General features: G+C 45.0%; 1 protein-coding gene across 1 annotated transcript in view; it reads right to left on the reverse strand.

Annotated features, from left to right (window-relative positions):
- Window positions 1–1,772: 1,772 nt before the first annotated feature.
- The window catches only part of LOC124157874 (cadherin-related tumor suppressor), a 571,438-nt gene continuing 549,578 nt past the window's right edge, over window positions 1,773–23,632 (reverse strand). Inside the window, exons 9-12 of the mRNA XM_046532937.1 lie at window positions 12,422–17,351; window positions 5,987–6,740; window positions 5,303–5,579; window positions 1,773–4,593 (exon numbers count right to left, since the gene is read on the reverse strand). Of these exons, the coding sequence (XP_046388893.1) occupies window positions 2,444–4,593; window positions 5,303–5,579; window positions 5,987–6,740; window positions 12,422–17,351 (8,111 nt within the window). The 3' untranslated portion in view covers window positions 1,773–2,443. The remainder of the gene's footprint in view (window positions 4,594–5,302; window positions 5,580–5,986; window positions 6,741–12,421; window positions 17,352–23,632) is intronic.

Below are 23,632 nucleotides of genomic sequence, written 5' to 3' on the forward strand. Positions count from 1 at the left end.
ACACCCCTCACCATGAACGGGATTTCACCGTCATCCATGCAGAAAGTCTTAATTAGATTACGTTAACCACCAAATGAGGCTTTTTCATAAGTGTAATGTTTGTTATTAAAGTAGCTATAGCTGAAAATCCATTCTTCCTTACATTGCCATCTTTGACGGACCCCGTAGGGGCCCAGCATCTCATGTTACGAACCCACTAAAACTTGCCATGAGGATTCAGAAACCTGGATAGTGCAGTTGCCAGTGCAATAGTCCAGAAAGCAAAGTCCAGTCCAGAAAAGTCCAGTCCAATGGTCCATGGCTTGATTCATACCTCAAGAGATTTTTTTCCAATTTGGCAATTAATTTGGACATAATAGCTTGATGAAAATAGGTCTTCCTAGTAGTATGTAAGCAGCATTTCAAGGAGGGGGTGAAAGCCATATGAAGTGCAGTAAGGTATCCCTTTCTTTTCAGTTTACTTTCTATTAAGGGCAAGGTATTATATTATGTATAATATCTTCACTTTCTCATGTAGTACAGGGGATAGGGCCATGATTCCCTAATCTCAGGTCTCATCATTTCATTCTTGTCATCAGCTCTTATGTATGTAATTTAAGAACATTATTGTGTTTTGTTAATTATTACTCTGAGAAGCCAAGTAATTTGAATAGAAGAGCTGGAAAGGAACCCAACATAAGCATAAGTCTGGTATCAGTTAAAACTGCTAAGAGGCCCATGGCTTATAGTGTTCTAAATATTGAATGGTCGAGGTTTGAGCTAGAAGTAAGTGCCTTCCTTGCACTGCTAAAGTAGGAATAAGAGCTAAATAATTGGCTCCGAAACTCTCCTCCATAGCATAGATTTAAATCTAAGGCCCAAGGGAAGGCAACACATTTCTAACCATCAGACCAATCTGATCTAAACCAACTTATTTTTTTCTTATTTAACGCAGAGATGAGATTTTACTTTACGGGTAAGAAAAATTTACAGAAAGGAATTCACTCCTTTTGCAGATTTATATTTAACCCCTTGGCTGCGGGAATCCATGATTTTAGCTACCAGCGTGTGCGGGGAGAGAACCAAGAAATACTTTCGCTCTAACCTGGCCGAGTGTCTCGCAAGGAATGAACCCTTATAATCCATTGTAACCCCTCTTTCTTTCTTTACCAATAGATGGGCCTTCATTTGGGCACTTGTCATAGGCATATTAACAGTGTGGAGCGGGAAGGAAACAATACAAAATGGGCAGTACAATAGGAACTGCCAGGAGGCACCCCCTGCGATGAAGGATGGCCAAGGATAGTTAAGCCGTATTAGCAATACCTACAGTAAGGGAAAGTGCACTTGGGCTCTACCTGGGTAGCAATAAAAATTTTAGGAAATGGCAGTAGGTAGTTGAGCAAAGGTCAAATGTTTAAAACTGTTTTCCCCGCAGTCTACGAGTTAAAATTGGTTCTCGCATCTGACTGAACCTATCCAAAAAGTACCTTCATAATCCAAGAGTTTAACAAATCAGATCCTTAATATATGAATTATTCATTGGTTGTAATATATGTTTCCTACAATACATCAACCCATTAATGCACACTAGAACCATACCTATGGAAGGCAGAGGATTTTCTTGAAGATGAACCAGGGTCATTAACCAGACAAAACAAGACCTAAAGGTAATTAATTCATTGATTCAGCCAGAGCAAGAGGAAATCAGAATAGATGACTGAAAACTTGAATGGTTACACAACTCTGTAACAGCTGTTAGTAGGAATGGTAGCAGAAGTTGATAGAATATATAATATTTCATACATTTTATTAAAACTGTATTTGTTATTTACAGTCAACACATTCATTCATGAAATTTGGCACTACCACTTGTGGCTATTCAATGCTGATATTTTTCCTTCATTAATATTTACAATGGGTCACAGACAAACACTATAAAACACACACAGACAGTGTAGTAAAACAAATGCTATTTACATTATTGACCTATTTCGCCTTTCTCACCATTAGGGTAAAAATATTTTCCATACACAATGGTGGTTTCTGAAGATGTATCAGAAACAGGGGTCTTGTCTTTGCAGAAGGAATAAAAATAACATTCACACAATTAAGTAATATGTTTACTTGCAAGCACACATCACTGATGTCTATTTTCATTCGCTATTCGTAAGAAACACACAGTTTACACAAAACAATTTGTTAATACAAGTCTCGCCAAGTCAGCATCATACTTTCGGCACATTTTTATCTAAATTAATGTCTTTGCCAAGCCTGCGATAACTTGACACGCAAACAATGTTCAATAGCTGCCTACATGAAAATCACTTAAAATTGAATTGTATATAGGCACCTGGAGATTTCATTCATTCTCAGATTTGTCTTTTCATATACTTCTCACCATTATGTCATGTTTTTAAAAACAATTATCTCCCTATTCACAACCACAGCAGAAAACTTTTTCTCACACATATTCTTCTGAGGGTTTTGGAGTGCTATTTGGCAGTCTTAGAGATGCAGAGGCTGTGCGACCTGGTGCTGTGTCTGGCAACTCTGCTATGTCCTTAAAAACTCCCACTAAACTTTCAAAATTCGGACCCCAGTTTAGGAGGTAGTCCCAGCCCAGGGCAGCAGACCCATTTGTGGCTGCTGGGGACCTTCTGTAAGGTACAGCACCTCCACCACTACCCCCTACACCAGCATGTGCTGAAAGTTCATCATCGGAGGCCACTAGGGTGCTCAGAGAGCCACGGAAGGAATCAAACCCATCGTAAGGCTTTGCAGATGACGAGTCACTCTCCCTCCGAACACCTCTCCTCCTCACCACATGCCCACCCCCACCTCGACCACCATCCACCTCCTCATCTTCATCCTCCTCCTCTTCATCATCTTCTTCCTGACCCCTAGAGGCCTCTGTTAACTTGGAGAATATAACATCTCCAGCTCCCACAAAGTCTCTTTTCTCATATCCACCACCACCTCCTCCTCCCCCACCACCACCACCCACAACATTGTTGTTATCATATTCAAACTCGGAGCAGGTGAATGAATCATTCCCACTCTCGTCTGTTGTGGAGCTGTTGTCGGGGGCATCAGTGTGGGCGGTGGCGGCAGCAGCGGCAGCTGCTGCTTCCATCAGCAGCATCTCTGCCAGCTGGTCCTTCCTCCTGGGTGGCCCTGGCCTCCTTCTTGGGTCCTCACTCGAACTGGACACCGCATCCAGGGTACTTACGAGGCTTGAATTCCTGGGCCTCGAATTCAGCCTATCGATCTCCTCTGCAGTGAGACCTATAGTCACCACATTCACACCACTCCCACCTCCACTGCCCCCACCTCCAGGACCCCTGCCTGAGGGCCCCCCTCCCACAACTGCCCCAGATGAGTCGCCACCAGGGCCACCTCCAGGAGCCTTCCGCTTCTTAGTGCCTCCCCCTTGGGAGGATGCATGGGCACTGCCCGAGCTGTGGCTCAGGTGGCTGACAGGACTGTTGAGGCTTCTCTCACTGTCCTTGGCACCTGTGCTCTGCGAAGTAGCAAGCAGGGCAGTCTGCAAAGGCTTGCCACTTATGTCTTGCAGGGTGAGAATTCTTGGGGCCTGCTGGGCAGAGAGCTCGCTGCTGGGGCTGAGCCTTGCTAATGGAGTACTCTGCATCTTGAGAGCAGATGGCGAGGCATCCCTCGCTGTGGGTGGTGGAGGCATGGGGCCTCCCACTGGGTTTGGGCTCTGGCGCAGGAGAGCACTTCCGCCACCCCTGGGGCTGTCCCGCAGATGGGGAGGTGGCGCATGTGGGGGAGGGGCCGACTGCCCGGTGGGTGTAGGTGGGAACCCATGGGGAGAGTGGCGATGGCCATGCTTGTGGTGGTAACCTGTGGGAGGTAGGTGTGGATTCGTCTTGTACTTCCGAACGTTACCATCACGATAGCCCTTGTAATGATAGACAATGTCAATGTCTGAGGGGGCAATGGAGCTGGCATTCTCCAAATCATAGTGCTCTGGGAGATCAGGATCACCAGGGGAGGGTGTGTCATCAACTGTGCCAGCAACGGGGACGGTGCCACGAAGCTGGTGGGCTCCAGGAGATTTGTTCACCACCTCACGCTCAATAATGTCTGGGCGCTGGGGTCTCTCAGCCACTTCTCGCTCTTTGTACTTCTTGGCAACCATCTCTTGGGCCAAGTGGGCACGGAGAGCATCACTGGTCACTTCACCATTCTCAAGAAATCCTTGGGGATCAGAATGCTGACGGACTCCAACTCCACCACCTCCACCAACCATTCCTGCAGCATCCACATTGACAACTCCCCCACCAGTACCCAGAAGTCCCCCTCCATTAGGCTTAGAATGCACCTGTCCACCTTTTTCCTTCTTTTGACGCCTCAGGCGGAATACCAGGAAGCTCACAAGTATTGCCACAAGTAAAATCACAAAGAATACAATGACCAAGGTGATTCCAATGCTGAGTGGATCAGTTGCTGTAGCAGCACCGACAACATGTCCCACACAACCTGGTGACACCTTGCCCATATGCATTACCTTGTCAAATATACTTCCTGACCCATTCAATGGTTGTAGCTCATCATTGACCGTGAAGTTTGCTATGCATCCCTCAAAACCTGCAAAATAAAAGAATTTCAAGCATAAGATGTCTATTAAATATTATAAAATATAATTATTTTAAAAATCCTGTGGTAATTTTCAACATCTAATTAAATCTGTAAAAACACTTCAAACATGAGTCTAATAAATTTAAAACAAATATCATTTCAATTTCCCAGTGAATGGGAATGCATCAAAGCTGAAAGATTTGACATTATGGATTCAAGAATGTTCATTTTCAAATCGCAACATCAGGCATTAAAGCTCTTCTTATATATGAAATTGATAGTGGTGACGATCAATTTGGGATGATGTCCTCCTCATTTTAAGGATACCATTCGTTGAAGTTCAATTGATGTTGACTGAACTCTGCACTCTTTGATTTTTTTGGCTTTGAATTTGATTTGAAAATAAATAGTTTTGGTAACATTATTTTAAAAACATGAATAAATTGTTTTGTTTTGATGATTTTTTTTAAAGGGGATAAGATTTAAAAAAGTAATTTCTGATTTGCAAAGAACTATTTCGGGATTTTGGATTAAAATCTTACTTGTGGTATGTAATGGAATTTTTATAATTGAAAATGAATATATATGTGCAATTCTGAATTAAAAATTTATGCAGATATCTCCTTGACTATTTTTTTCAAAAATGTTATTACAGCCAGAGTATTTAAAGCTCTTTAAAAATATTTCAAAACTGAGCAAAGGCATCAATAAAAATTACCTTGAGCAGATTCTCTAGACTGATACAGTTCTCTCCTCACTCCACCAATGGACAGTGATGTCAAATAAGGATCCAAAAAGTCGTGAACTCCTGCAACTTCAAGTTCATCTCCAACTCCTACACCATCCAAGAGCATCTGCAGGCCTCCCTTTGGCTGAGAATGGAGAGCAACTGAGTGCCAAGTTCCATCTGACAATTCAGGTGATCCTGAGACTGTCATATTGACAGGAGTACCAGCACCAAGTCTTGATGCATACTTGAGCCTTCCCTCAAAAAGCTGCAACAGAACCACAAATATTTACACATATTAGTAATCATAGTAAGAGCTTATTGGATTGATTTTTCACGATGAAAAAAGTTGTTATTACATCCAAACAACTGTTAATTCTTTAGTAATATACTGTGTCAGCGTGCAGTAAAGGATGACAAGGGATATTAATTTGCGTACACAGCCTCACTCTAATGTCAATTTCAGCAAAACATATTTTAATATAGAACACATTCGACAGACACATGAAAAAATCCTTTACTCTTCTGAATTTATAGTTCATGTTTGATCATGAGAACATGGTGTAAGTGCTTGAAGGAGGCTAATGAGTGAATTTAATGGCATGATGAGACAATAATAGCGTTAACCTAAGAGCGGTGTATACATTAATGTGCAAGAAAAATAAAAAAGCTTACCTCGACAGAAGTGAAGTCGTTGTTGGTAGTTGCGTACAGGAGGAGGCCGTTCTTGCTGAGCGTCCTGAAGCGCAGGAATATACTCTTGACTGGGGAAGAAAAGGAAGCCGAGGCTCGACGAACCCTTTTCTTGTCCTGCCTGCCCCACAGCGTGGATCCTCCATACATCGAGTCCAGGAGCTGCATCCTCCGATGCTTCTTCGACACCCGGAACTCTAGGAAGCCGCCGTCCGAGAGGCTGACCGGCTCAAGAGCGGGGCCACAGTTAGGGGCCAGCACCTGCCGCCGGTACTCGATCCCGCCCTCTTCCTCCCCGATGCCGTCGGAGAACTCGCACAGGCACGCGGCCGAGCTCCAGCGGTCGACGCATACTCCCCGATCGCCGCAGTCATGGCGGCCGACCGCGGACGCAGACGATGAGGAGGCGGGAGCGGTGGGGGCTCCCGCCGGTAAGGGCGAAGTCGGGGATCCGACTGGTACCGCGTTGCCTGATGTGGACGGCGGAGACGAGGAGGCGATGCTGTTGCTGCTCGAGGAAGCCCGTCCGCAAGGGCCCTCCCGCGCCCGGGAGCACGTGGGGTCCACACCACGGGATATCAGGGGCACGCTCAGGTTGAGGGGTCGTCCGTTGACGGCCACGCTGTGGATGCAGCCGACGAAGTCATCGGAACGGATCTGCCCGGGCCTCTCGAGTACGGGATCCGCGCTGTGCAGACCACCGAGAAACATTGGCTGGTTGTTGAAGTTCAGAGTACTGTAAAGGAATGATATTACCATTTTAGACTCATCATCATCATGAAGAAATTCATACATAAGGCAAGTAAGGTGTAAATATGACGGGCGATGCCAAACGGATAATAAAGAGGCAGAAATGTATCCATTAATGCAAATTTTAAAAACCATCTTTACTTAGATTACTGAGCCATATTTTCTCCTCATATTCTGCTCTCATCTATTAGAAAACAAATTGCTTTTAGGTGGAGTGAAACATGAAAAGGAGAATAAAGGAGTGCAGGGAAGTAAGTGAGATTAGGGGGGACTAGATAGGGGTTAGAGAAATGGAGATGCTCTATCAAATGGTCAATCTGATAATATCTAGGTCCAACATATTATGTATGTATATGCAATAACATCCAATCCAACAGGAGAACATTGTATTTTTAGTTTCTAAACGAGTATCATAAATCGCAAAATCTGAAAAATAATATTTTAACCTAAAATCCAAGGAAAACGTTAACATAATTCTAGATTCGTGAATATCTTCAACGCCCAGTGCTGCAGTGGGAAAAAAATGTAGGCGGTACTCACCCAAAAATTCCAAAAGCTGAACATGTATTATACATCCGGCCGCGAAGGTATTTTAACCGGTACGCTTATAGCGAGTTTGGATTTTAGGGGGTACGCCGTACCGGCCCAACTGCAGCACTCTCTACGCCCTCATGAAAATGGGCGTTACACCGATGTCTCGAGAAATGTTAGAGAGAAACAATTTATAACCAGCAAATATGCTTTTAATTCATCCTTTTCACAAGAAGGAAAGACGTATTAGATTACGGAAGATGTTCTCAATATAATCTACCCTACAGAGCATAAACGGATGGATTTGGAAAAAATACCATTTCTGGAAACCATTTTTTTTTAAGAAAAAAGTCATTTATTCCAGTCTTACGACATCCTTCCACTCAGATATCGTACAGCAACCATTGATAATCGGTCTCCACGTGTAACTTCATAAGCTGTTGGTTTCAAGTCACCAGTTTCGGAAAATGAAACCGATTTTCGCCTGCCAATTTTAAACCAAATTAAGACTTACTTTTTCTTAACATCAACCAAAAAAGAAAATGAATCTTGTGGAATAACATGCCTCATGCAGTTTTGAACTTCCGCGGAAAGGGTATAGAACGCTGTGTAACTTTATGAAATATGTGGGGAGACTAGCCACGGGCCTTAACTTGATTCGATGTAATAACGTGAAACATACCGTACCGCCCAAATAACAGACAGAAAAAATATTCCTTCGATGATACGGTTTGAAACAATCATCAAGTCCGTCAAACGACCACCCCTAAAGTGAAACAAATATATTCCCCTTCGACATTGTCCGAGCGAAACAGTAAAATTACCCCTAATTTTTCACCCCTTATCTATTCTAAACGAATTTTCCTCGGAAGATTGGATTATTAGGGGGTTTGCATGCCATTGGGAGTAAAGTCCCGCTTAACACTAACTACGGTCAATTTGTCTCGAAAAAGCCGGTTCGAAGAGAACGGAAATATAAATACATAACAAGCTAACACAAAAAGGAGAGGGGAAGAAGGACTTGAGAGAGAAAGGAGATGATGGGAGACGGTGTGATCCTCTGGCGGTGATTTATTTTCCCGAAGGACCGAGATGAGGGACTGTTACGGAGGAGGAGGTAGGCAGGTATTGAAGGTTTTCGGGGATGGGAGAGAAAAGAGCGAGATGGAGAGGAAGGATGAGAGAGAGAGAGAAAGAGAGGAGAGTATGAGGTGTTGTCTCTCTTGATCGTCGAGAGCGCGAGGATGGGGGAGTTATTTGGCCCCCGAGGGGGTCTCCAGAGCGGGCATGTGGAGGAAGACGGGATGGATGGATGGAAATCAAATGCTCTCGCTCCAAACTGCGCTCCGATCGAACGACATCAATCTCCATCTCGGCCGGAGATGTCTCGAGGGAAGGAAGAGCACGAGATGGGCACCCTTTCTCAAGATCCACAGCCTCGCCCTCCCACTCGCGGGGGGAGGTCGACTTTGAAGCGCGTATATTTTTCATCGGTCCCTTGAGAGATGGAGGGGGGAAGACTTACGATGGCACTCTTACCACGCGCGGTATCTCCGCGGGGGAGAAGGGCAGTCAGGGGAGGTGGTGGGTCGTAGGATCGTGGTATTTGGGGAGGGGTGGTCGGATGAAGAGAGGATTAGGAGAGGGACGTAGCTCCGGGGTTGGGCAGGAAATCGGGAGGCAGGGGTGATTGTAGAGAGGGGGGAGGTGGAGGATAGGGGGAGGAGGTAGAAAATCTTGCAAACTCCAACTCCCCATCCGAGAAGGAAGGAAATAAGGAGGGCTAAGGGCACCACCAGCAATTAATTTCGGTGGAGGATGACTGTTGAAAACCATTCGTCCAATTAACCGGAGACGAGTGATTAGAGAATGGGAAAGACCTCTAGGAAGAATAGAAAAAAATCTCAAACAATTTGCTCTTTTTAAAGGCCTATTGCAATAATAAACCCTACCGTTTTCGATTCTCTCGGGTCATCAATGATGCTTAAGAACCAAAAATTGATCGTAGACGGTTCTTTCACCATGTCAATACATCACAAGTTAGGCCCGAACTCATTTCAGAGAAGAAAATGTAAAAGTAATAAATTCCCCGTCTCAGTTTACTCTAAATGTAAATCTGCCATTAACGGAAGAAAGATCAGGTTCGCATACATGATAGTAAAAGATATTTTAATCTAGGCACTTTGGAACATGTAAGTTCCACCGCTGGAAATCGAATCTTTGTCAGTAAGTTGGGACAAGGACAGAAAAATACCCATGGAGTGCAATTTAAATCAAGTAGAATAGATGATGTTCCTACTCTTTACTGCAACACCCGAAAAGAAATGGTTGCTTCCTTAGGCAAAGGATGGTACTCTTTAGTGTATGTACGCCGGAACCTCGCAGGCAATAAAGCATACATGATAGACCCGGTAAACAACAGGACAAAACCTTTAGGAATAGTACTCACAAGTGAGATAAAATAATAAAATTTAAAAGTACTAACATTTTCAAATGATTGTATCAAAGGGGAGACTTTGATGATAGATGTACATTGTACATATTTGATCATATGTAGCTTACACGAGATAAAGTGCCACAGTCTACCCCAAGAACCGGTAACAAAATGAATTTTTGAATGAGTTCGGTATTCCAAGAATGTTTTGGTGATTGAAATTGAGATAACCTACGTTATAAGGCGAGCAAAACTTGTTATTTAAGGACGAAGAATATCGTTGTCCATTGATTCACCTCAAAGGAGAGAGAAATCGAAAAACACTTTCCGGGACAAGCTGAGCGGGGAACTAAAATTTTGCAGCGGTTTCTAAGCAGCGAGTGGTGAATGTGTATCGCCTCATCTCTATAAGATTTTCCGGATGATTTGAAGCGAAGGCCTCGAATATTTTCCTCCAAAATATCCTCAAACCCCACGAGTTTTGTCCGTTAGCATGTTATTACGCGTCGAAACGCTTGGGCGTGCTGCGCCTCCCGAAAAGTATTGGATTAATTTATTGATGGCATTCCTGAGGAAAACAATCCGTCCCCTTGGGGGTTTAAGAGGGGACTGCGGTTTAAGCAGTTTTACTAGGGCCATCAAAAGAGAGTTTACAATGGTCCCCGAGGTGAATGCAGGGCGGATGGATGGGGAGGCGAATGGAGGAAGAGAAGAAGCTGGAATGATGGGATAAGGGAATGACTGAATGAGAGAGGAAGGGGTGGGGAAAGGGAAGGTAATTACGGCTAAGCTCGTCTCGTAAGAAAATTACACATAAATTTGTCCACGTCTGACAACCTCCCCGTCGTATGCAGATGCCCCTCAAGTCGGCCCAAACATAAGTTGGCGGGAGGGTTGAGTGTGGGTTGCGGCAGCCGTCGGGGAGGCAGGCGATGGCTGGAGGTGCGGCAGCGGACGAGCATTTGGAGGTGCAGGCGAGAGAGAAACGCGGTGCGGTCGGGAGCGTGGGCGCTGCATGATTTGTGCCCCCTGTTTAAGCTTTCTGTTTCATTCCAACCATATGACAATAATCACATGGGGAAGCGAGGTATTAAGCAAAGTGTAACGTGAACGAGACGACTGGATAGCCTAGGTTCCTAACCAATGGAACGGAAGGGTTGGAGGGTGGACGGGTTTGGATGGCAAAGTGCGAGTCCGCCATCCCACCGAGGGAGCAGAGAGAGGGGTTAAGAGGTGGAGCCGTGAGTTACGGCTGGCTTTTGATAGGGCTGGAGGGCAAACGACTCCTTAATAAGGGTCTTTGGATGTCTGGAGACGGTGGGGCAAAGAGGATTTAAAAAAGAAAGGGAAGAGGCATTCGCGGAAAGCCAAGAGGTATCGACGACGGTGGGAAGAAGTTCCCGGCGGCACCGATGGGCGGCACTAAATTCCAATTTTCTCCAACATTGACTGAAAATGTATCCTGCCCCGCCTCCGCGAATAGGGACTAACACATTTCAAATGCACGTGCATTAGAGTGTAAAATAACCTCAAAGGGGGGAGTATTGGCGAGTGATTGAGAGCGAATCCGACCAGCCGTAGTTTCGGAACCTATTAAGGACACGGTTTCCAAGGATATAAGGGAAATTAGGCGAGATATCACAGATTTCATGCGCCAGCGATTTTGTTTGACCGTGTCGCGCGTATCTGTTCACAACAATGCGGAGTTAGAGGAATAACAGGTCACAAATGCACAGATTAAACTTCACTGGTGCAAAAACTTTCAAAACTAACTATGCCAGCGAAAAGAACGATTTAAGAAAGATTTAGGGGGGATAAAACCCCCCTCAGAGATGATATTAAGTTTAATCCATTTCACTTGATTGGATTAATATTACTCATAGAATAGCATATGGATTAATAAAATATCCCTGAAAAAGCCGTAAAAACACAATTTTGAACCATTTCTCCGAAAAAATTTCTGGGGGAGGGCCCCCGCACCTCCCGTTCACCCTGGCGGGTATTCCACACTCTCAGACCCCCCGGTACCAGTTGCGCCTAGAACCCCTACCCTTAGTTCCTACCTTCGCCCCTGGGCTGTGTTAGTACAATAAATAATAACTGTGACAATTAGATAATGTAAATTGATAAAAGGGAGGGAGAGTATCGCTATTCGTAAGCGGGGAGAAGAGCAATATGAATCGCTAGGAAAGTGGATTTGAAGAAGGTTAAATGGCATGAATTGGAAATAGAGCAAGCATAAAATTAGGTTTCGAAGGAAATATATGAATAATACCCAGATCTACGAAATAGACAACCAAAACACAGTTTTTTGGACACCAGCTTTGCTCAATTCTAGGACACAAAATAACACTCACAATTAAACTAAATAATAATGCGTCTTTGGTTACTTAATATCGGCTTTACGGTTCTTCGAAGAATGTAAGGGTGAAAATGAAAAATTGGCGGAAGCATGCTATATTTTAACCGGTTATGAAATAAGAAGATGACCAAGAATTGATTACAGCGGAAGAGTCATATAGAATTGAACGAGGCCATCAAATAAGAAGGACAAGAGGGAGGCGTCCCTTTCAAGAGGAAGACGAAATAATGATATAGCTTTACAAAAGATCTCTTCCATCGCATTGCGCCAACGGAAAATTCACTAATGATTGGAAACAGAACTTTTACGATGGAATGTATAATAATTCAATATAACTCACCCAGAAGGTCCGACGTCGTCGGCATAGCAGGATTTGTCTCCAGGCCGGCACTCCTTGCACACGTCGCCGTTCTCAGAGCAGCTACCGACCGCCAAAGAGATGACGCGACCGTTCCTTGTGGCCGTCACCTTGTGCCATTCACCGTCGGACAAGAAGCCCCCCGCCGAGATGGAAGCGATCGCTGTCCGGGCACCGCCGAACGAGAATGTCGCCCGCCCGCCCAGCAGCTCCAGGGCCACGAAATCCGACCTTCCGCCAGTCTGGATTCCGTACCCGTAAACCAGGAGAGCGTCCGGCTTACTGGTGGCGAACACCACCGACACGTCGTTTGTGCTGCCGTCTAGCGCGGGGAAAGCCATGTAGGACAGCTCGTTGAAGCCGAACGTGGATCGTTCGCAGTGAGTACCATGCCGTCCATCCGGACAACTGCAGCGATAGCCGGGCTTGAGCGGTATGCAACGGCCGCCGTGCAGACATGGGTTGCGACGACAAGAATCGGCGGCGGCCGTTTCGCACCGCGCTCCACGGAACCAGGGTCGGCAGAGGCAGAAGAATCCTCCCGAAGGAGACTCCCTGCAGGATCCGCCATTGGCGCAAGGCTGAGATGCGCATGCCGCGCCCTTCTCCACCTCGCACAGCTTTCCTTCCTGACCGGGCGGGCAGGCGCAGATGAACTCGTTATTGTGCCTCCTGCAGGTCGCGCCTGAGTGGCAAGGGTTCGGAGAGCAGGGATCCTGCCGCCTCTCGCACTTCCTCCCAACGAAACCGTCCGTGCACTTGCAAGCAAAGTCGTGTCCCACCGAAGGCGAGGTGAAGATCAGTGAAGAGCTGTCCGTCACGCTCATCCTCTCGGGAACGACATGGATTCCCTCGCTGCACGCACCGCCGTTCTCGCATGGTGGCCTCAAGTGGCATGGTGAGTAGGGTACAGAGAGGGACCTAGAACGGAATATTTGTTGAAGTAGGTCCCGCTTTCTTGCGAGAGCGTCCCCGACGTGCGTTCTGCTTCGGTATCCACCTCCTGGGGCTCGGACTGCGACGGAAACTTCGGTACCGTCGCTCTCCGCATCTCGTATGCTGAATATGACGGGGGTGTCGCCAGAATCGAATACTGAACCCATTAGATCTAGCAGCGGCTTATATGATTCAGCTAGGAATTTGCTGGCAGTTAGATTTTCAGCCCGTATGGTCACGCTGTTGTCGACGGTGGTGTTATCGTAGGCGACAAATTCCACACTGACAGACGATTCGACGTCAGGATACACTCCATCATTGCCCTGCACCTTGAGCGACAATACCATGTTGGGAGATTCAGCCACGTGCTTACTCACATGCAGCTCACAACCACTGGGTATTGAAACACCCTTCGGGACCGAACCCAGAATCTTACAACTGTACTGCCCAGAAGTATCGGCATCATTCGGCCTAATATCTGCGATCTTGGCACCAGAGGAAGAGAATGTGCCTCTGAAGAAATGTACTAGCACTCTGACCATTCGTGGCGTCGATGGGCTATCATTTCTATCCAGTACCACAACACGAACGTCGTGCCTGGCAGTCATTCTCGGTGTTCCACTGTCCGCGACTTCCACCACGAATCCTAATTCTGGCGTTATCTCACGATCGATGCTCCTTGTTGTTTTCACCAAACCAGAATGCTTTTCCACAGTGATGTAATCCTGTTGTTTGCCCCCAACAAGCTCGTAAGTGAATGGAGGCCCATTGGGTGGTAAGTCGGGATCAGCTGCAGAAAGGATCATGACACTGGTGGATGCGGGCTCGTTTTCAAGCACGTACCCGACAGGTACAGCAGGACGGAATATCGGCCCATTGTCATTTACATCCGTGACAATCACTCTGACTTCCGTTGTTCCAGTCTGCGGTGGGGTTCCGGTGTCGATTGCTCCAACAATTAGCGTATAGGTCTCTATCGTTTCTCTGTCTAATCTAGAAGCAGTCTCCAATGAACCAGACTGAGGATCGACTCTGAAAGCTTGTCCTTCATTGCCACCGATGATAGAATAGGCAAAATGATTGTTCTGAGGGCGCACATCTTTGTCTACCGCCGACACTGATAGTACGCGAGTTCCAATGGGAGCACCCTCCGAAACTTGGCCTTCGTAACGTGGTTTCAAAAACTCTGGGGGATCATTGCCATCTTGAACAGATATGACTACCTGAGCTTCATCCGTATCGTTACCTCTAATACTACCAGCATTCTTTGCTAAAACGGTGAGAACGACCCGGTTCTGAGTCTCCCTATCAAGATGTCGCGATACTGTTAGTCGTCCAGTAGATGCCATAAGAGCGAAACCGCGATCATTGCTGGACCCAACAAGCAGATAGAACACTTCTCCGTCTGGCCCTGCGTCTGCGTCTGTCGCTTGCACAAGACCAACGCTTGCTCCAACCTGTGCTGATTCTGAAACTGTGAAGTGGAAAACTGGCTGGACGAACTTAGGGAAGAATTCATTTTCTCCAGTGATATGGACATGTACTGTTGTAGATCCATGCATCGTTGAGTCTGGATTCGCAGCAAGGACGTCCAGAGTGTACAGTGCCCTCTCTTCAAAGTCGAAGCTCACCTTTGAGGTTATTTCACCAGTCTTCGCCCCAATACTAAACCACTCTCGGCCACTACCTCCAACGATAGAATATTGAATAATGGCATTCTTCGGAGAGTCAATATCTTTCGCTTCCACTCGGTAAACTGAGGTCTTAGGAGGAGCATTTTCCTTCAGGTAAGCATCGTAAACAGTACTATTGAATACAGGAGCGTTATCATTGATATCAGTTAGTGTTACTGTCAACATTGCTGTAGCAGTTCTAGGCTCAAATCCTAAATCTCTTGCTGTAACATTAAGATGGTATTCCTGCACGCTATCATAGTCCAAAGAACGTAGTAACGTCACTGCGCCAGTAAATTTGTCGACAGTAAATGCTCTTTGTTCATCTCCTCCGGCAATAGCGTATCGAACGATACCATTCGGCCCTTCGTCTGCGTCGGCAGCGGCAACGGTCAATATTGTGGAGTTAACTGGTTCGTTTTCCGGGACAATCACTTGGTAACTCAGGGCTGTGAACGTTGGTGTGTGTCTATTCTCTCCAGTTACCACCAATGTAACAGTTGTTTCATCCGATTGAGGGGGAGAACCCTTGTCCAGCGCTCGTATCCTGAGAATAAATACTTGAAGGCGTCGAGCCCGCAATGGAGCAGCAACCGTAATCCAGCCAGTGTTGCGCCCAATTGTAAACAGTTCAGATCCATTTCCACCGATCCTTAGGTATTCCACTTCTGCATTGACACCAAAGTCTTCATCGTCCCTAGCAATCACGCGCAGAAGTTTCTGGCCCACTGACGCCCCTTCCGGTACAGGTGTAAAGTACTCAGGCTTCTCGAAAGAAGGAGCGTTATTGTTGGCATCCACCACATTCACAGTGACCGTGCATTCCGATGACATAGGAGGCTTCCCATTGTCCGTGGCACTAACAGTTAGGACGTACTGATTTTCAGGTGACGGCTCAAGGGCAGTGTGTTTGTAACTTAAGCTTCGTTTAGAGAATACTTCACCGCTTGCTGGGTCGACAGCAAAAAAATCCGAAGGATGTTTTAATGCGTATGATATCACAGCATTTGGACCTTGCTTATCCCTATCCGTTGCAGACACTTGGCCGACGAATGCTACGGCCCTTTGAAGCTCTGGGAAGTTGAAATTGTAATCAGAATGCTCAAACTCTGGCGCGTTATCATTCTGATCTTGGATCGTAATAGTTAATGGCGTCTCCTGTCGCCAAGCACCATCAACAGCCACAACTTTCAGCATGTATTCGTCCTCAGCTTCTCTGTCCAAAGGTCCTGCAACGGTGACATTTCCAGTCAAGGGGTCAATACGAAACTTTCCTCCAGGGTTTTCCGTAAACGAGTAGGATGCATTGGCGTTTTCCCCGATATCAAGATCTGAGCTTGTCACCTGGATGACAAACGTTCCTAATTCAGCGTTTTCCGTCACGTTCACACTAAATAACCTGGTGAACTTCGGTGGGTTGTCATTTTTATCAACGACTGTGACAATGACAGTGGATGACCCCGTCAAAGCCGGCATTCCCTGGTCGACTGCCTCTACAATGAGGGTGTATGCGGAAACAGATTCACGATCCAGCTTCACGTTGGTAGTAAGCTCTCCCGTTTCCGCGTCCAAAGCGAAGGCACGGTCAGTGTCTCCACTATCCCTGAGTTGGTAGAGCACGCGTCCGTTGGCACCGCAGTCTGCGTCAGTAGCCCTGAGAGACAGCACTCTCACGGGTGCTATTTCTTCTTCCAGCACGGTTGCATTGTAGAGGGCATGCTCGAACATCGGAGGGTTGTCGTTGGCGTCAGTGACGTTGAGGAGTAGCCTAGCAACCGAGCGAAGAGGAGGCTCGTCCGAGTCCCTGGCGGCGACCCAAACCTCGTAGGTCGGGGCGGTCTCGAAGTCCAACCCTCTCTTCCCTCCGGCCGAAACCTCCCCTGTGATCGGGTCGATCCTCAGGGCATCCCCAACGTTTCCGCCAGCCACGGAGTATCGGATCCCCCCGGAGGGACCAGCCTTCGGGGAAGAAGCCGTAACCCTGGTGAGCACTTGCTCTCTAGCGTCTTCTGGAAGGGTGAACAGCCTCTGGGGGATGGATACACTGGGAAAGAGATGTGATGGCATCAGCTTGACCAGTAGTTCGGCGACGGCGGACCGCGGCTCCCGGCCACCATCGGTGGCCCTGAGTTGGAGTTGGAAGGTCGACGTTCCGCTAGCGCTGAGGTCCCGCGCCGCTTTGATGACGCCCGTCTCCGGCTCCATGGTGAACTTGTCAGCGTCCTTGCCCCCCAGGTGATAAACGATCTTGCTGTTCTGATCTACGTCGTTATCCACTGCCTTTGCACCGAAGACGAATTGATCTGCAAAAACAAAAATATTTAATGAGAACTCGTTTTCGATCGCCTTAGGGAATTAGAATTATAAGGTTTACTCATTAGCGCGAAAAGCGAATCATGGGCATTAATCTCATGATATCATATGATCGACGATCAATCAAACTATTATCTTGTTTACTACAGAATTCTCAACTCCATCAGCAGAATCAGTCAGTCCCAATGATTTATTAAAATATGTTAAGTACTTTTATTGGGAGATCGCACGTAAATTACATTACTGACATAATTCATATTCCTTTAAAAATAGAGGAAAAATTAAGCAGAAGCAATATCGGATAAAAAAAATTATGTTTTTTATTTAATCGATTGAGAAATGCATTACATTTATTTTAAATTAATGACTACCACAACGCTTAAACTGACAATACCATAAATATAAACTGTATAAATAAAATATTTCAACTCTATTCCATACGAATAAATGCTTGCCCGCCTCGCCGATTCCAAATATCATCATCACTTTCTCCATTCACGCGTTCAATAATCTGCTATTTCGATTCATTTAAAACGGATCAAAGAGACAAGTTGTATGCCCGCACTCTACTCGCACTCTATGTATTCTATGAATGAACACGGATCTGAATTCAATTAATAACTGAAATAGCAATGCAATGATTGCCTTAATTATGAAATACACGCAAAGCGCGCGTAATGTGACGGGCGAGAGGTGACTAGAAGACAAACTGCAGGCTACGTACGAAATGACAAGTACACGAAATCTATTACTATGCTTTCTTTTGAATTATGCAAATACGAGGAAACTCAGAGCACTTATTAATTCTAATAAAAGATGGATGAGGGGTACTTACTAATCGCTGAAGGGGATGCGGACGTAACAATGAAATCCTCTTAAAGCTTATTTTTTCTCTATTCGCTTCCCTCCTCCTGAATTCTAGTACTGTGATATTTATTGCTCGCCACAGCACATACCCCGAGGTCACGATTTTCTTCTCTCCCTTCTTCTCCATAGCCTATCCCATCTCAAAATCCTTAGCACATCCTCTTCGTTCAATAGAATTACTGAGGTTAATCGGTTGAGTGGATTTCAACGAGCCGGCAGTGTAAAGTGATCCTTTCTTAAATCCCAAAACCAAACTGCCGCCGTTATTGTGCTGAATTCGAAACATTATTTTTGGTGCGGTCTAAAGTTGAGAGCAGTTGCATCGCTCCTTAGATACAACGGTAGAAATACACCTTAAATCATAAATCGGAAGCAGTAGTAGGTGCCAGTGGCGTAGGTACTAATATTATTGTGAGCCTGAAACGTTACCTCATATATTTACGGTATTTATGATACAATATTAAGTTAAGGTATTTATAACTTACACCATTGACGCAATTTCCTTTTAGGCTTCCTAAGAACATTGGGATCGTCTTAAAATGGAAATTGAAATGCTACATCGTACACAATGAAGACACGATGAAAAGTCTGCATTCACTGTTTAGACCTTCAAGGGTTACAACTAATTAATTGAATTCATGATTGATTACCATTATTTATAATTCCCAATTAAGTTATTCTATGATGTATTTCAAATAACAACATTTTTCTGCAGTGGAATTCAATTTGAGGCATGTGATTTGGGAATTGGGTCCATCATCGATTCGTGCAAAAATACATATCCTAAAATCGCCCCGATCAGATCACAAAACTTGTAGTTCTACGAAAAAAAAATCCTACAGAAATAACCGTTGCACAATCATCTATGAATTAGCTAATAAAATCTATAACCTAAAATGACGATCAAAATTTTACACATACATCAAATACTACTGATCCTGCATCACTGGCCTCGACAAATGTCGTGAGTTTAAGGCGTGAAAAGCAAAACCCTCTAGTAATGGCGGACAGAGGCAGGCGCAATGATCACATATGCATCTGAGCATGCGCATTTTTCCCGTCCGACCTGCAGAAATCAAGGCCCGTTCCTCCATTTCCCTCTTCTTCCCACCTCGCCGTCTGATTTCGACCGCTTATTTTCCCTCTCGGCTCTTCTCACCGTGCGGGAGAGGTCGCGCCTCAAGGAATCGTTCACCCACTGGAAGAATGCCAAAGGATGGTGAATGTAATCCGACACGTACGCGATTGTGGACTCCTTTCTTGAAAGGATAAACCAATTCGCCGTGCGTTAACCAGTCTAAAAAGAACGCCGCTTTTCTGCTGCGGCCGGAGTGAAATGACGATCGCCACACCGAGCCGCTGCCTCCCGGCGATGAAATTCCACGCGAAAGACTCCTCTTGGTCGGCGCGATGTTAATGCCGCATCAGAGGAGGGGTCGGCGGAGGGCGGGCCAGTGACATATTCGTGGTGTGCCGATGAAGTCACCATTCAGAAAAGGGACAAATTACAAGCTCTACTCGCAAACAGATCGCCAAAAAATGATAAATACTTATAGAAGAGAATATGTAATACTTACGACTAATTGTGGAAATAAGCGACTAGTATGATCACATAAACAGCTTGATAGATTTCTACAACTATTTGACTGGGCCCACACAGGTTAAACGAAATCATAGCGTGATGATTGCCCTTGACTGAGACAATTATTCACAGAAACCATGGTCAGCCCCATTAAAATCGTAACGGAAATTAACGAAGTTATTTCTGTGACATAGCTGATGACAAATGTCGGTGAAAAAGGAATTTACATTATAACAGTGATGAAAAATCAGGTAAAGCAACGATTTTGGATGACTGATACGCAAACGATACATACTAAGTAGATGAGCCTTTATGAACAGAAGGTCGGCCTCATGCACTGAAGGGGCACGGAAAAAGAATCTTTCTCTGTAAATAAAAACTCTGAAGTAGGGGAAGTAAAGCCCTGCGAACATGATACATGTCCTAACAGAATCTTATCGGATTCAGATTATCGAATATTTAAAGGTAACTCGTAGAATCGGAATTACGGATAGAGACTCCGTCTGTTGGAGCATAGGACATTATGATCCTTTAAAAGGTTAATAACATTGCAAAAAACATTACTAAACCGGCTTTCATATTAAGGTTCGATGAGATTGCCAACTAAATCTGCTTTTTCCAACTAAAAGAACATAATAATTATGAACATGAAAGTAAAAAGGACAATCTAATAGCGATAATTCATAAGAAAAGTTTATAATAAAAATAAAGTTAGATACAGCGCATATACAATTAAAAATAAATTAGATTATTTAATTTTAGTGAGCATTTGTTGAAATTTGCAGTTCAGGATCAAGCACCTCACACATCTAATAGAAAATATAGAGAGCTTATTGAAACTATAATTCAATCTTAGCTGTTTTATCATTAAGTGTTTTACTTTAGAATTGACATGAATCAGCTACTCTCTTAGATATGATATTTGGAAACTAACTTACTTGAATTAATAGTCATGTACGTGCTTCCGTAACGTTGCTCGTAATATTTTTAAAGCCGCACTTCTGAAGTAAGCCAATGTTGATAGAGAATTACATTTGCTGACTAATGCGAATGCTGTTCCACAAGACTCACGGCACACATTCGTAGGAAGTCGGCGGACCATTTATGAATACCTTTGTCGGAGTTCCTTCACCGTCACTCCCGCACAGCTGTGCTAGACAGAAGACGAGAAATTTCTCCCCGGCACGGTTCTTTCCTTCTAGAACGTCCCATTCCGCGAATATTCGCTGGTCGTTTCACCCATTCTTAAGACCACTCAGCGAGCGATTGGGTGTCGAAGAAAAACGTTTTCTTTCCAATCCGTTACCTTTCTTTTCTCCCTCTTTTTTTCCACACTCCGGGAAGTTATTAGGCCCTAATACACTCGGCAAGAGAAGAAAGAACCAGAAGGAGCTAATTCCGAGCTTACAGCGGGAAGATTTAGCACAGCTCCAAGAGACATCGAAGTGGCCACTAATTAGAAATGACTCTAACCAGAGGCATTCTCCTTACAAGCGGACGTCCACTCGGAACACCGCTCGCTTCCTTCATTTCTTCTAAGGACATATCGCGGCGAGTGTGCAATCGCGAACACTGAAGCGGCTTATTTTATACCCTCAAAACCTTTACCATGCTCCCTCACCCCCGGACCGGCGTTACCCCGGCTACCGAGCGTGAGGGAAAGAAAGACAAAAAAAAATAGCGCGTGCGCGGAAAATACATTTAAAAGGTTGAAATTATCAGCTACTTGTATCTTCGGCGTGAGACCTGCAATTAATGGAGAAGTTGTCTATATTTGCCACCTTCCCCGAGTCTCAGCGACCGACCAACCCCCTCAGCACCCACCTTATCCCCCTCATTCCCCCCCAAGCGTTATTTGTTAGCGCTTGGAATACCGCCGCCTTACCCCGCGCACGGCTCCTTATTTCACGTCAGCGTATTCGCCTACCCCCCCCCCCCCTCCCCCCTGCCTCCTTCCTCCCTTTCCCTTTTTCGCCGTTAATTTTTTTAATCAATCGGCTGCGTCCATCTCGTTTCTCGATATCATATTTCAGGCCTCTTTATCTTCTCCCTCCGCGCAATCGTCGTCCATTACATTTGTATGCCCACATTAACCGCAGAGAGCACGCTTATCCGAAACAAAACACTCGTGTTATAATATAGGTAACGCTTTCATCTTCAACCGCGCCGATGGCTTTGCCGTCGCGACCCACGATAACTCAGTTCAGCCGAGAAGGGAGCCACGGGCCGGGAAGGGAATGGCTACGCTGTTGAATGAAACGAGGTCCTCGTAACATTTTAACTAAGGAGCACTGCATCAGACATTGAAACAAGACATGGAAGATGATTTTAAAAGTTTATACTTACAGTAAAAAATTTTCGCAGTTAAACTTAAGAAAAAACTTTACATAGATCAGAATCAGGGAAAAGAATGCGTGTTGCAACTGATGCTGGCACACACATTTTAGAGAACCGCTTTGGCGAAGTAACCGTTCATACGTCATAAAACATCCGATATACAATAAATAAATGGAAAGAAATGGGATTGGATTACAACATAGCCAAATTTCTCATCTTAAACTAACTAGTCTTCCACTATCGGCGATATGTGCTCTTTTTTTATAGCTACCAATTGAAGGACGTAAATTAGCCTAAATGAATGTCATTAGGATTGCATTCGAAAAAAGGAAAAATATTCCTAAACAATCCAGGGTTCTGAGGATCTTTAAGACGCTGAAATGTGAAACAAAGGCGCCATTTATTTCGCACTCACTCTAAATATAGAAAGCTGTTTCCTCCAGCTGAATATGGATCAAATCACCAACCACTCCAACTAATTTCCTCATGAAATGTATACCAATTTACGTGCTGTTGACTATGAGGATGGGTTATAATTTAACAAACGCCCCGAATAAGATATTTCATGCAATCAGTTTATTAAAAGCTTCTCATTGAATTAACTGCACAGGCGATAAAATCATCACAAAATTACCATAGACAACAAGCTTTAAGAGAATGGTGGCACAAAAGGTCCTCAAAATGCGTCCTTTGATTGGGAATAGGCTGAATATATTTCATGAAGCCGATAAAAGTTTCCATTAAAAATAAAGTCGCGGAAAATCTGCATTACTTCTTCAGATTTCCGAAAATTTTAGGCAGGCGGCCGGATTTGGCAGTTCAACAGCAACGGCTGAATTCAGGGATTGATATGAATTGCGTGAATAGATCAAAACCTCCTTAACGAAAATAATAAAATAATGGCAACTGACGTCCGCTGAAACGATGCTCGGGAGAGTATGAGCCACGAATATTACAGTAGAGCATACTTCTGTCCGCAATTTGATATGATGTCATCCACCGCGCATTTGAGTAGGTTTACGACAGTCGCAATTAGCGACACTGACGGTAGGGCGTTCCGAATTTTAAGGGGATATCACCTTTAATTGAGACTTCTAACAGAAAGTTATATTGGAGATGATACAAACTACCGAAAGCACAACTTCAATGCTAATACCCGCGAATGCAAATACTCTAAATCAAACATAGTGGATAAGTTCATCGCTCTGCGCTCATCGGATCACGGTGAGCATTTTCGGAAACCGATTTAAAAATCGAGCAAGGTGGCACCATAAATGAAACTTTGGCGAAACGGACTGGGGCCTCCTCTATGTAATCCCATTGATATGAATATCAGGAGACCACAATGCACGCTAGTTGTGCTCCACCGAGTTCGCGACTCAAGCCAATCCTGGCGGGCGTCAGTCATGTTATAAAGTTTTTATAAACTTGCTTTGATGTTTGTCACCTTGTCTGGGTCAAATCTTGCAACTCAATTTTAACCCA

This window comes from Ischnura elegans, chromosome 4, assembly GCF_921293095.1.
Source record: "Ischnura elegans chromosome 4, ioIscEleg1.1, whole genome shotgun sequence".
NCBI lineage: Eukaryota > Metazoa > Arthropoda > Insecta > Odonata > Coenagrionidae > Ischnura > Ischnura elegans.